Source organism: Abramis brama (assembly GCF_963993115.1).
Source record: "Abramis brama genome assembly, chromosome: 5".
NCBI lineage: Eukaryota > Metazoa > Chordata > Actinopteri > Cypriniformes > Leuciscidae > Abramis > Abramis brama.
In genome coordinates this window covers 13,878,505-13,892,843 of record NC_139967.1, presented here as the reverse complement: position 1 = coordinate 13,892,843, position 14,339 = coordinate 13,878,505, and the positions used below count along the sequence as shown (strand labels likewise).

Genomic DNA, 14,339 nt, shown 5'->3' with positions numbered 1-14,339 from the left:
TGTACAAGTATAATATGATTCATGTTTGAAAATATATCTGCCTGATATTATGTTTTTTTAATAGCTGATTTTATTGTAATTATTTTCCTTCACATTAAAGGGGCTATATGTAAGAATGTTCATGGATTAATAGGTTTTTTTTAGGCTGTAACGGAACTTAAAAAACGAGACTTCCCCGACTTCCTAGTTTATGAAAGCCTGGTGACTGGTTTTTATGTGAAGGACGTTTCTGCCAGGAAAATCAAAAGGATGTGACGTTTACGTGCGCTTCTGAGAATCTCTCTTTCGTTCAATGGCACAAGAAATTAATGCTACATTGTTCAGGATAATACCGAAATAGCCATTCTGTACTATAATGTGTCATGCAAAGAAATAATTAATTCAAACTATAGTCTCACATAGCCAGATCTATGTAGTTTATAGTCTCAAATGTACTTTATAATCAAACTAATATTTAATGACCTCATCTGTCAACATGATGCCGGTGAAAAAAATATCCACATCACTATGAACGGATGCTTTCTTAACTGCTGCCTTCTCACCGCTGACATTTTTGTTGTGAGTTTATGTTAAGAGGAAAGCGCGTAGCACATATTTACATATTCATCTGAACGTTGCTTTCAATAGAGTGGATGGCGTCGGGATGTTCGTTAACAGTATATAGTTGCAAAGGTATTTCCAACTTCTTTTTACTTGTAAGCAAAGGACGAAAAACAACTTTGCGTTGAGTATGTCAGGTCATTGAATCAGTCAAACGTGTGCACGAGTGAGAGCATGAGCATTAAGTTGCTGGCCGCAGTTCACTTAACGGCCACTGGTGTCGCTAATAAGGGTTTCTGAATTCTACAATCTACAGATAGCCCCTTTAATATAATAACAACAAAGTGCTGTTAGCTTTATAGTCATGTTATTTTGTGCGTGCTTTTGATTGACAGCCGCTGTCCACCAGTCCGTGCAGTGGTTCTCCTACACCACCCAGCACGCTTGGGTCAGTTGGACTTTCACCTGGAGTGGACACACCTGGGGGACATGATGTTTTTATTCTTTCCCCTGTCTACGGACACAGGTATTTACATGTGAAATATATGCAAACCAAAACCGTTAGTCTCTTTTAGCATGTTGGTTGAATGCTCTTTTCCTTTTGTTTTCTTTCTTTTGCTCCTGTTCTCATTCTCTTAGAGAGGAGGATCTGGATCGGGGTGGGTTTGGTGTGTTTGGCTCCGATTCTCCAGGGTATTATGTAGAACAGGAGGTACTGGGGGGCCAGTACTTCCCCCTCCTGGAAGAGGATTCTGGGAGAAATACCGGACTGCGACGCAGAGACCGGACCCCAACTCACAGTAAGAGCATACACATTAGGGCTGCAACTAATACTTGGATAATACAAATATGCAAATACATAAATGAAAATTCAAATAAAGTTCTGTCATGAAACTCTAGATGGCGCAAGCTGATTGGTTCCTGCTGTATCAGTAGCCAATGAGCTCGCTGCTCAACCTTTATAAACATCAGCTATGGCAGTGCTGCACGCTTTCAGAAACCCCTCATCTTCCCCAGCTCCACATGTATAGATCAAAATGATTGGATTTAAATGATTTATCTGTACTAATTAGTAGAAGAACATGCACTGCCCACTGATAATAATAAATCAATGGGCAGGATTTTTATGTCATTTTATAAAGAAAACAAGACCTATTTTCAGATCATGAATATTTATTTTTTGCATTGTACCGTTATTTTCAATAATTCCAATTCAGTCATTTCAGTTTTCTCTACTGTTAATTTTAATTTTATATCATAAAATATGATATTATAAATTTTATATATTAAAAATATATAGTTACATATCATGGTAGTATTTGTTTTACTGAAATCAATTTATGCAAATTTTATTTAAAAAAAGCATTGTGTCTGGACAGGATGATTTTGATTGCTGTATTACAGTTTGGATTTAAAGGATTTAAAACTGTATGTAAGCAATGTATTTAAATTAATCATAAAATGGCCCTGATATGTCACTAGACATTAAGAAATCATGTTCATTTCAAATACTTATATCACTGACAACAGTAGTCCGGCCAGGATATTGTCATTTAAAAGTGAAGTTGCAGCCCTCAACTGATGTTGATGTTGTCATGTTGTGTTTCGGCCTGATGCCCCACCCTCCACCTATCTACTAATCACGAAGTCAGTAGTGTTTCGGCATCTGGGTTGCCAGCTCTGCTCTAGTTACCACAGCTGCAGCTACAAACGTGTCGGATAAAAAATGTCTAACGTTACGAAACCTAAAAGACCTCGAAATACGCAAAACATCTCTCATGAAGCATAAACATAATTAACAGAATACCTGTGTAGGACTCGTCACTTGCCATTGGAAGCTCCTTGTAGCAGCCTACGTTCCTGCTGGATCCTGCAGCCTAACTGGCAACCTCGAGTCGGGGGGGGATACACCGCTCTACAGTAATTTGAAAAGTGATTGCAGTACCAGTTTTGGCCACAATCTTACATACGGTTCCTTTAAGTGATTTGAGAGTAATTATTATTATCGATTTTCTCAATTAGTTGTTACCATCCTAATTCATATAAGTACTGTACAGTACTCTTGATTCAAAACAACATAATATTAGGCTACATGCGGTTTCTATACACTATAGTATACTGCATTCTCCTTTTTAAATAATAAATGAAACACTCCAACCGCACAGTTTCCAACCATGCATTTTTAAATTGTAGTATGCTTGTGCGATGTTACACAATGTAAGTCTTACATCATGCCTGGATGGCTATTTTTTAAGCTGGACATAAACGCAGAGTGCATTACAGGAGATTAAGCCACCATGGACCTCCGGCTTTAAACTGCAAATCTCAGCCATTTAATATGTTGCAGCTGCGCTACTGTGTGCACTAATACACGCTAACAGAGGAGATGATAGATGCTCTGAAACGCACCAGAACATACACACAGACACACTCAAATGTTGTATGTCTCTGCCTGTAGGTGACCTCAGACAGGTTACCATGGGAACTGAATGGCTGACAGAGCCTCAAGAATCTGGAGTTTACAAAAGAGGAAGCAGAGGTGATGATTTAACTTTTTTGCGTACTTTACTACATTACTTTTTGTTCACTCTACTGGTGCCAAGTTGTATTTTAGATTAATTTAAAACTTGTCACTTTGACTCACTTTTTACTTGAGCACAACCGCGATTTTTGTCTATCTGGCAAGGAATTTGAATGTGGTTCACTCAAAAATGGCATTAATAGTTCAGTCTTTTTAAAAACAGACCGATGTTGAGGATTTTAGTTCAGAGCTCAGTGTCTGTAATGTGAGGCTAACATAAATACTCCATCTCTGATCCTTACGGTATCAGTAGGAAAGAGAGGTGTAAGATAAACCAGTGGGTAAGTTGCCCCATTCATATTTCTCCATTTTTAAAGTGTCCATTATATTCAGAGATCTGTGATCTCATATGATCTCATCTTATTATGTTATGCCAAAGATGTGTGTATGTTAATGTATGTTTATATTTCTAGTTAACGAGGAGCTTCTAGTCAGAAACTTCTTCTTGATAACTAAAATCTAGTTTATCAACATCATGTGTCATTCTCAGTTGCATATCCTGGTATTTACCATTAGTGTGTGATTTGTGCAAGTTGCTTTGACTAACAACACGTCTGCAAAGAACGTAAATGTCACACAACTATAGAACTGACATTTTACAGCATCGGAACTGAGAACACAAACCTGTAAGGCAGCGATTTTTTTCTAGTGAACTTTGCAACCAAAAGCAGGAAATACCGTTACATAGGCTTGTTTGTGAAAGCTGAGGTAAGCAAAGATTTCTTTGAAGAAGCCACCTAAGTTTCAGAAAGCTGGAGGAATGGCAGACAACCATTTCCTTTGCCTTTGATTGAGTACAGCGTAGGACTTACAACTTTTTCCCCCCTGAATATATTTTAATGAGAAAAGTATTTTGTGTGTGTGTGGTATTTTTTTTTGTATTGTAATCCAGATTGACATTTTTAGGCTTTTTGAAACTTTATTGATACAGTCCATTAATGCAGATTATCACCTTCACTTAATAATAAAAAGAAAGTTTACTGCTAAAAATTTTAAATATTAATTTAGTATATATTATTATAAACACTTTAACCAAGTTGTTATCTTTAATTAGTAACTGAAGCAGATGAAATCAAATTTCAGCTGATATTTTCCTTCTTTACTAACAGTTCTTAATGTGTGAGAACTAAAAGATTTAACCTTGATGTGTGATATTGACAGTAACCAGCTTTCTTTTTTGGGGGGGTTGTGAGAGGTGACCCTTAACTTAACTGTAAACGTGTAAACTCATTCATTACTTCTTTTTCTTTTTTGTGGAAACACAACTTCTAAAATAGAACAGAGAATACGTAGGCGCCACTTGCACAGATATAAATAGAAAGAAAACCTCCATTAGGCGCGCACACACACACACACACACACACACACAGGAAGGTATCAGAGTTGCTTCATGCTGTGGCAGCTAGAGTTATGAAGACTTTTGCCATTTTGCAATACGTTTCTGCTACATGTTCTCATTATAAGTCCTTACGCTGTTTTTCTCTCAGTGTGTGACTCCCTGCTTGCTTTCTGTCTTTCTCCATCAGATTCTGATTCCTCTCTCTTGCGGTTCCTCAGTGATGACAGGATTGTGTTGATTCAGGAAGAGGCAGAGTTTTCCCAGCGGGACACAAGCAGGAGATCCAGGAAGAAGAGCCGGAATCCCAGCAGTCCCAGTTTCCCCATCAGTCCATCTATGCTTGCCCCACCTGTGCGTCTGGACACAGGCCCCCCCGAGGGGCTGCCCTTTCCCGTGCCCGACTCAAACACGATGCCACACTACCATGTAAGTGAAATGTCGAGTCTGATCAGAGCTGTCTTTAACTGCTGTGTACTGATGTTTAAATGTATCACTTGATACAATGCACTTATTTGTGTACATGTACTTATATTTAAATGATACCTGCAAGTAATTACAGCTGTAAATAAATGATGTAGTTGCATCTGTAATTATACTATTGTCCGTTCCCTTACACCTTAACCCAGCTTTAAACCTAACCAAACCACGAAACCTGTCCCTAACCTTACCCGTAACCCACCACAATAGCAGCAAAACACAATAAGTACATTATGCCTTACAATGTTTGCTATGTAAGTATGTAGTAATTAAAGATACCTAATATATTATAAGTGATCAAAATTTCAGAATTGCCTCATCTCGCAACATACATTTGACACTATATTGTCGTGTGATTGTACATACACACACTCACTCACACGTCTCTGTAACAGTCCTTTTTTTCATAACCTAGAACAGGAAATTCAAATCTCTCTTCCTCTCTGTCTCTCTTTCTATTTGTCATTCTGTTCATTGCCCCAGAGAACGGCAGACACACTTCGAGCAGATGCTGATAGGTGAGTAAACTTCACACCTTCCTTAATTTATCATACATTTTGGTATTATTTATTTATTTTGTATTATATTCTTTATCCCCTGAATTTGACTTGCCAAAAAGTTTCATGTTTTTATGAATAAAAAGTTATAATTTTGTTTTTAGACCATTTTCATATTTTTTGCATGTTTTTTTTTTGCTGATTTGTCCTCAAAAATGTTTTGTAAACGCCCTCTTCACTTGTAAAATGAGAAAAAGTGCTCTGACACAAGCTGTAGGTTGCCTCTTTACATAGCCTGCATTATATTGTGAAAGATTCACAAAATAATTGGGAAGTTTGGGCTCATTCAGAAAGATTTTCAGAGCAGCAGGTGCTACACACAGCCAGATGTGTAGACGCTATACAGAGCACAAGTTTGGTGGATTTCCACATATTTTATTTTTATTATTATTGCTTCTGGTGTTTAGATTAACAGTATCAATTCTGCTTCTTCCTTATTACAAGACTGTGACTGGACTGGCCAAGATTCAGAACATTATTGTCATTGATGTGTAAATGCAGCTGATTATGTTAACATTTGCAATTTCTTACATCATAAATCCAAGAATGTCAGAACGAAATGTTTCTGGAGATGTACTTTTTCGACTGGGGAGCAGGTTTTGAGTTTTTAAAGTGACAGCACATCAGTTTACTATAATAAACTTTATCCCGATTCCTCATGATATCTTATGATAGATAATGGCTTAGAAACCGGTCACTTTAAGTTCAGAACAAGCATTTTAAGAGTTTTGTTTGTTGATGTACAGGATATCAGGAGGCTTTGTTCAAGCTTAATGAACTGCCATTTATTTATAAATGAGGAACAGAAATTCCTTGACTGCAGTCTTAAGTAGGTTTTTATTTCCTGTGACTAAGGCTGTAAGAGTCTGTGAAGTCTCCTTCTGTGGAACGTGTCTGTCTTAAGATGGAATGATCTCCGTTTCTCTGCTGTTACGATGCATACAGAGAATTAGATAAAAGAGTGTCTTCTGGGTGGCTAAGATTTTGTGTTTAATTAATCTACAATTGTGTGTCTGTGTGTGTTTGTGTACAGGTATCACTATACTTGTGAGGTCCAAAAATGTCCTTACTATTTAAAAATATCCTCACTAATGAACTAGTTAAAATTGGCCTAATCTTGTTTATATTTAAATTTAATGTTTTGCCCATGCCATGGATGCATATGAGATGACCTCACTATATTGTGAAACAAACATAACTGTGTGTGTGTGTGTTTGAGGGTGTGTATGTGTTTGTTGGTTTGAGGGTGTGTGTGAGCATGAGCAGCAGTTTCAGTTAGAATCAGTTTTGTAGTCAACCTCAAAAACCAACATCCTGTCCATTTACCTGTGTCTATATTTAAGTTAAATAGGTGAGAAAAAAAACCCATTTTATTTTATTATATATTATTTCTCTTTGTTTCTCTCTGCAGATATGCCAGTTCAGGACTTGACCGACAAGCAGGGGCATCAATGAGGAAGGTAAACCACAAGCACAGTTACAGCATCAGTCATGGTAATGAGAATACATAGTATTGAGAACAAGAGGTACAGATAAAACTTTAACATTTTCAGTAAAAAAAGGCGATGAGATACTGTATGCACTGGAGAAGATCTTTATTCATTGGAGAATCTTTATTTGCAGTATGGCAACATAAACTGTTGCGGTAGTTAGAAATTAGTTGATGAATACAAGGTTTGTCATTATATTATTCAGGTTTGGACATTCAACTTAGACAGGCACAACTAAATATTTACTTTTTAATATTTTTGATATTATCTATTATATTATTATTGTATTTATTATTGATTATATTATTACATTGCAATGTTTTTGTTTTAATATTAGATTAAATCATGCTAAATTTAAATCAGGGCACTTTGCAGTAATTCGAATTTAACAAATTTTTTATAATCTAAAATAAACATGAATTTATTTGTAATATTTAGATCTAAAGAAGGAACATGTTTATCTGTTATAGTATTTAATAATTAATCATTTCATTATTTAAAAAAAAATCTATCCACTTTCCGATGGCACACTATCCCATCTTGCAATGCAAAATGTATCACAATTTATTCAGCAACATTTCTTCCCATGACCTTCAGCAGGCATTTACCACATGATGGGACTGAAACGTTGCTAAAAATTGTGATTCTTTTAAAAAGTTGGGATAGTGTGCAGGATTTTTTTGTTTCTATATTGAGTTTTGGCTATAGCCTTCGCCTCTAACAATTAGCCACAGGTGTGCAAGGCTAATTGTTTATTGAAAACGATTTTTATAGAAATCCTCACAACTGAGAATGGTGCAAATATGAGCCTTCTGAAACGAGTAATCTATGAAACCAGTCCTATATTTCTCATGTGTCCTTTCTCTCCTCTCTCTAGTCTGTACATTATGCCTCTCTGAGGACCAAGCCCAAGAAGAAAAGCAAAGGTATGATGATGAGATCTTGGATTTACTCTAAGCACTTAGGTAGTGTGTTGTATTACACTGTGCTGTGCTTGTCAAGAACAATATAAAGTGTGATTGTATTATCCCAAAGTTATTCTGCCATATGTGGTTATCATTTAATATGCTGTGTGTGTTTAGGTTCCCTCAGTAGTGCCAGCAGAAGGCGTATTGCCTGCAAAGATCTGGGTCATGGCGACTGTGAAGGCTGGCTATGGAAAAAGAAAGACGCCACCGGCTACTTCACGCAAAAATGGAAGAAGTATTGGTTCGTTCTCAAAGACTCCAACCTGTACTGGTACACCAACCAGAATGTAAGCAGACAACCACAATTCCCTTCCCTCGGGTGGTGAAGCGTGTTGGCTGTACGATAGTGTGTATGTGTGTGTATAATGTCCTTCTTTTATGATCCATTTCCACTTTTGGCATCAATAAAAAACCTCATCAGCTCCACATCCAGCCAATTAATCTCTCTTATTATTAATGACACAATTATCAGCACTTTCAGTACTCGCTACTTTCATTGATGGCCAAGTCACAGGCTCACAATGCTGACGTGATGTTTAGTTTTCTTGTCCACAACAATAAAATGTGCATCATATGTTCTCAGTTTCAGAGATGCTGATCTTTGCATTTATGCTAACACCTACCATAGTTATGATGCAGAAATGATTTCTCTTGTTCTTTATTTGTTTGCTCAGGATGAGAAAGCAGAGGGCTTCATCTGTTTGCCAGAGTTTCGGATAGACAGAGCGATTGAGTGCAGGAGGAAACAGTGAGTGTTAGAAGACAATAATAGCTCTTTCTCTCTGTTGTGTTGTGTTTGCTGGTTTTTGGGCGGGTCTGTGTTTGAAGCCCATCGGCCAGCGGAATCTGGGTCACTGCAGAACTGCTGATCTCAAACACACACACACAGTAATTGATTGTAAACTAGATATTTGTGACTGAACATCTCTATTTCTCTGCCTTTTTTTGTTTCAGTGCCTTTAAAGCATGTCATCCCAAAATTAAGAGTTTCTTTTTTGCTACTGATCATTTAGAGGAGATGAACAGGTAAGTGGTTTCAGAGCCCCTTCAGACTTCAGCTGTCCCTTCATGTTATGTCCTCTCACGTCTGTGGTTCCTGTTGCAGGTGGATGAATCGTTTAGGCTTGGCTGCGATTGGCTATACGCCTGATGATCCAGTACCACGTCCTGATGAAGGTGAGATCACATCCTGTGATGTTATCATAAGCCCATAGTGTGACTCTAGTAGTTCCACTCCATTCCATGAATGATTGTACTTGAAGCAGTTGAAAAGCCTAGTTTGAGTATCCTCCTGCTGTTGTCATGTACATGTGATCCTGATGTCATTTTTTTGTTTAGATTATTGGAGTGAGAGTGACCAAGATGAGGTTGATGGGTCTATGACACTCAAACAGGAATCCACGTACCACCACAACCCGCCTGTGAGTATAAACACACGTCTACGAACATATATGCATATATTCAGCCAAAAACTCTCTTTGATTTTCTTTAGCACAGACACACCATCACACTGCCATCATACTGGTTCTGGTGCCGGTTCCTTATTGACGTTTAAACCTCAAATCATGAACCAGTGACATCAGAGGTCAGGAGTTTTTTTTTTCAATTTAAAGGGATAGTTCATCCAAAAATAAAAATTATTTCATTTTTCATCAATGTTTATATATGAATTCAATTCATATTGAATGAATTAAAGCCTCAATTAAATCTGTTCATCATATAAAGCAATCGAGTCTCTTCAGAAAATTCAAATGAATACGGATAAGTTTTTACGATCGCTTTATGAACTTTTTGAAGCATCAAAGTTTCAGTTTGCGTAGCTGTCAAAATGGAGGGACAGAAAGCTCTCAGATTTCATCAAAAAGATCTTCATTTGTGTTCGAAGATGAAAGAAAGTCTTACGGGTTTGGAACGACATGAGGGTGAGTAATTAATGACAGAATTTTCATTTTTGGGCCAAAAAAAAAAGCCATCCCTTTAAAGTGCATAACAAAACTACATGGTACAAAATTAGATTGTTTTCGTTACAATCAATAAATCTAAACACAAGTACCCAGTGAAGTGCCTCATTCATATTCCTATTCACTCCAAGCACTTTTTTCCTCATCGGTCTGAAATAAAAACATTTTTTGGACATATGCAGCCTTGGTGAGCATTAGAGACTTGTTTCAAAAACCTTAAAAAATCCTACCAACCCCAAACCTTTGAACGGAAGTGTACGTCATATTAAATCCAGCTCATGATGCCATAAAGATGTTAAATTACATTACTTTAGATGAGAAAATGAGTTGCAAACAAAGACTGATTCACCATGTTTGTTTGTTGCCAATATATGAAGTAACATAGTCACTTACAGTATGACATTTTTTGGACTCACGTCACTGGAAACATGGGCCGGTTCTGAGTAAGGTTTGCTGAGCACCAACACTATATTGGTGGAAAACGTGTAGCAAACTCACTCTGTTGCTCTCTTTGGCTATCATCTTATACCTCTAGCTCTCTTACTGATAGATTGACAATGCTAATGAGCCGTGATTCTGTTGTCCTCAGGGAACTTCGTCCAGTCCATTTCCTGAGCGTCATTTTTCCAGCGGCTCCACATTCTCGCATTCCTCTGCCGAGGAGTCCCATTCTTCTTGCCGATCCTCCCATCGAGAACGCCGCTCATGGCAGGACCTGATTGAAACCCCCTTGACCAGCACAGGTCTACACTACCTGCAGACTGCAGAAGAGGAGGAGCCATCCCTGCTGTCACCTGACCAGCACCGGCAGGCCACGCTTCCCGCCCAGCGCCGGCGTCCTCTGGAACGCGATGGGCCATTTCCATTGACGGACAGCGAGGAGTCCCGGCCCCGCCATCACACTCACAAGCAGCGCAGCCAGAGCCTCCCACGCCACCGCGACACGCACGGAGGACACTCGCACCGCAGCGCTCGTACACACACTCACACACACACGCACGGCACTCTGAGGCCAAGAACTCATCTCCATGAAGAAGAGGAGGAGGAAGAGGAGGAAAAGCAGATGAGGAAAGCCAGCAGCAGGAGGCCTGAGAACGAAGAGAAAGTGTCTGACATCACGGACGGCCTGCAGGAGTTGTACCGATCGCTGGAGCAGGCCAGTCTCTCGGCTTTCGGCCAGCAGAGGCCTTCCACCAAACAAGAGTTCAGACGCTCCTTCATCAAACGTTGCAATGACCCCACCACAAATGATCGACTGCACCGCATACGGGTTCTCCGCTCCACGCTGAAGGTATGAAAACACTGGGAGCAATGGACCCTTTTCACACTTCAGGGTTTGGAATGTGGAAGTAAACTATAAACCAGGAAAAATCTGGAAAGTTTTGATGTTTTTAAAAGAAATCTCATGCTCACCAAGGCTGCATTTTTTTAATCAAAAATACAGTAAAATGGTAATATTATGAAATAGTATTACAATTGAAAATAACCGTTTTTTATTTTTTAACTTAAAATGTAATTTAATCCTGTGATGGCAAAGCTGAATTTTCAGCATCATTACTCCAGTCTTCAGTGTCACATGATCTTTCAGAAATCATTCTAATATGCTGATTTGGTGCTTAATTGTTTATTATCAATGTTGTAAAAAGTTGTGCTGCTTAATATTAGTCAGATTTCTTTAAATAAAATAGAAAGTTCAACAGAACAGAAACAGAATTTAGAAATATTTTGCATTTTTTTTATCAAAAAGAAGAAGAAAATCCTACTGATCCCAAGATTTGGAATGTACATTACAATTTTTAATAATGAATATATAAAAAATTATTGCAGTGTTATCACAGTCTGTGAATCGCTGCATACAAATCTAGAGGTATCTAATGGACAATTCTAGAGGATCTTATAAAACTTATGATAATTTTGATAATAGTTGTTGCTACTCCCCTGCTAGCTGATATTTGTTAAAACCTGTTATGCTTCATAAAGCAGATTTTTGACGTTTCGGTAACTTGAAGAATTTCAAACGCTTCAGCCAATCAGATGCTTTTTGTACAAATAATGAATTGAGCATCTTGTGTTCTGAATCATCTATTTTCCACCTCTCTCTCTCTCTCTCTCTCTCCCACAGGCAAAGGAGGGCGACTTGGCGATAATCAGTCAGGTACTAGACGATCCTTGTTTGACCTCGAGGAAGTTTCGTGAATGGAAGCAACGTAACCACGAGCTCTTCCTGGATATCTGTGAGTTCAGCTCTGCTCCACTGGAACCGCCCAGCGATTCCAACGACCTTTCACCTCTCTCGCCAACGCTGATGATGCACACTCACTCTTTCATAGAAACGCACGTGTGAAACACACTGTCACGCACCCGCATGACAAACAAACAGTCACATGCTGAAAATACAGACATAAAGGTATATGAATAACCTGAGTTGTGCGTTTCAAACCCACTCACACACACACACACACTTTGAAAAACACTGTGGATCCAGACTGTCTTCACTTTTTCCTTGACGGATGACCTGATACTGCCCTCCTCCCGAGTGTGAGTGACACCAGATTGAACCAATACACTGTAAGATCAATGTCAAAGAAGTGACCCAGCTTCCAGAACTACTGCAGACACACACGCAGGCACTGACACCGGAAGGTGACTCGAACTGCTCGTCATGAAAGCGAAAGTGTTACCTGCACACCTACGGCTCATTGCAAACTCTGTACAAAATATTTCATCACGACCACAGTTTAAGACGGATGGAAGAAAGGCCCCGTGAGGTGCCCGCTGCATGCCTGAAGAATCATCTTTTCAGATTAATTGACCACCAGTTGAACAAAATAGGACCGTATATAAAAAACGAATCTCTTATTTTTGTCTCTGATTGGAGTAAAAAAATAATCTTTTTTTATATCTTCTGAAGATTTTTGTTCATTTGTTTATTTGATTTTTTTTTCCTTCCCTCGGAATGCTGCAGGAAGAGCACTCATGTAGCCATGGGCAACAGGCTTCACTCTGTTACCAAGCAACACCGCCCTACTGTGTTACTCTATACAAACTCTGAAGCAAGCAAGAGTGTTGAAAAGTGTGTGTGTGTGTGTGTGTATGTGCGTATGTGTGCGTGTATTAGAGAAATGAGAGAAAGAAAGCGAGTCAGATGGATGCTGAAGAGTCTCTTTTTGAGAGTTTGATGCCCATTGCGTTCGTATATGGTAAAAGATGAACTCCTGGCAGGTAGTAACGTGTTTAATTTGGCTTCTTTAGAATATTTATATTATAGCTAAACTCATGCATGGTTTAAAAAATTATTACTATATGCTATCAGGCCAGAGAACAGTCTGTATATAAGAACATATTATTTGCATAGCTGCATCCTCTGTTTAAAACTGTGAATTGTACTCGTGAATGCAATCTTTTGACTCTGCCAACGCAGAACCTTTCTACTCTCTATTTTTTTCTACAAAAAAGATGACAAAAGATGAAAAGCTTTGCTTCTCTGATGTTATGACTGTTTTTGCTTGTTTCCGGGTCTTTGCTGGTCATTACCTCTGAGCTATGGGCTACATTCAGGTTGTTAGTTTCTGTTTGCTAATGTACGTGTCCCTTAGACAGACTCCACCAGCCTAAAGCCAACGTTTTATTCCCTTTCGCAATTCTGGACGTCAGTGGCTCAGGATTTTAGAATTGGATAAAGTACAATGGGAGAGAATTTGAGGTTAAAATACAAAAAAAACAACAAAAAAATCAATTGGTTCATTCCCGGCTGTGGAGTGCAAAACGTACCCCTGCTAAATGTTGTGTGTGTGTGTGTGTGTGTGTATGTTCTCATTTTGTTCACATTAAAACATCATCAAGACACATTGGTTTTAATGCAGCCCTGCATATGTGCTCAGTTTTACAGTTATGTTTGATTGTCACTTTTTTAGAATCTCGTGGGATGTATTTTAATTGAATAGAATGTACTCATCCAATGGCTTGTTAATTGTAAATTTCATTGAAACAAACGACACACACTACTCACACACAGACTTTTATGTCCGTGGTCGATGCTTTCTTACCAAAGCGAGTCTCAAATTCACATCTGCCTGTTACAGTTGCTGTTTTAATGATTCTTTTTATGTAGAATGTTGGTTACACTTTACTGTGCTTCATCTCATGGTGTGTGTGTGTGTGCGTGTGTGCGCGAGTGTGTGAGTGTTATCCAGGCCATCGGGGTTTCACTGTGGTTTTAAGGGCATGTCCCCCCTTCTCTCCCCCACACGGCTATGCTGTATAAGGTGTAAGTTGCACTGCAACATTGAGACGGAACATATTGCTCTTTTTTCAAGGTTTTCTTTCAAAAATGTCCCCTTCTGTATATTAAAACACCAGGAAGAGCCTAATATTTATTCACAGTATTATTCAAAGCTAACCCTCTTTGCTTTCAGAAATATAAATA

General features: G+C 38.5%; 1 protein-coding gene across 3 annotated transcripts in view; it reads left to right on the top strand.

The window, feature by feature from the left end:
- The window catches only part of LOC311082991 (connector enhancer of kinase suppressor of ras 2), a 45,470-nt gene extending 31,851 nt beyond the window's left edge, over positions 1-13,619 (top strand). The window contains exons 10-23 of one of the 3 annotated variants that reach the window (XM_084114232.1): positions 936-1,066; positions 1,180-1,340; positions 2,999-3,079; positions 4,648-4,886; positions 5,421-5,455; positions 6,906-6,954; positions 7,862-7,910; positions 8,067-8,239; positions 8,627-8,700; positions 8,907-8,978; positions 9,058-9,128; positions 9,291-9,373; positions 10,503-11,204; positions 12,036-13,619. In XM_084114232.1, the coding sequence (XP_083970358.1) occupies positions 936-1,066; positions 1,180-1,340; positions 2,999-3,079; positions 4,648-4,886; positions 5,421-5,455; positions 6,906-6,954; positions 7,862-7,910; positions 8,067-8,239; positions 8,627-8,700; positions 8,907-8,978; positions 9,058-9,128; positions 9,291-9,373; positions 10,503-11,204; positions 12,036-12,257 (2,142 nt within the window). In that variant the 3' untranslated portion in view covers positions 12,258-13,619. The remainder of the gene's footprint in view (positions 1-935; positions 1,067-1,179; positions 1,341-2,998; positions 3,080-4,647; positions 4,887-5,420; positions 5,456-6,905; positions 6,955-7,861; positions 7,911-8,066; positions 8,240-8,626; positions 8,701-8,906; positions 8,979-9,057; positions 9,129-9,290; positions 9,374-10,502; positions 11,205-12,035) is intronic. The other 2 variants (XM_084114233.1, XM_084114234.1) reach the window with 2 other exon arrangements.
- The last annotated feature ends 720 nt before the right edge of the window (positions 13,620-14,339 follow it).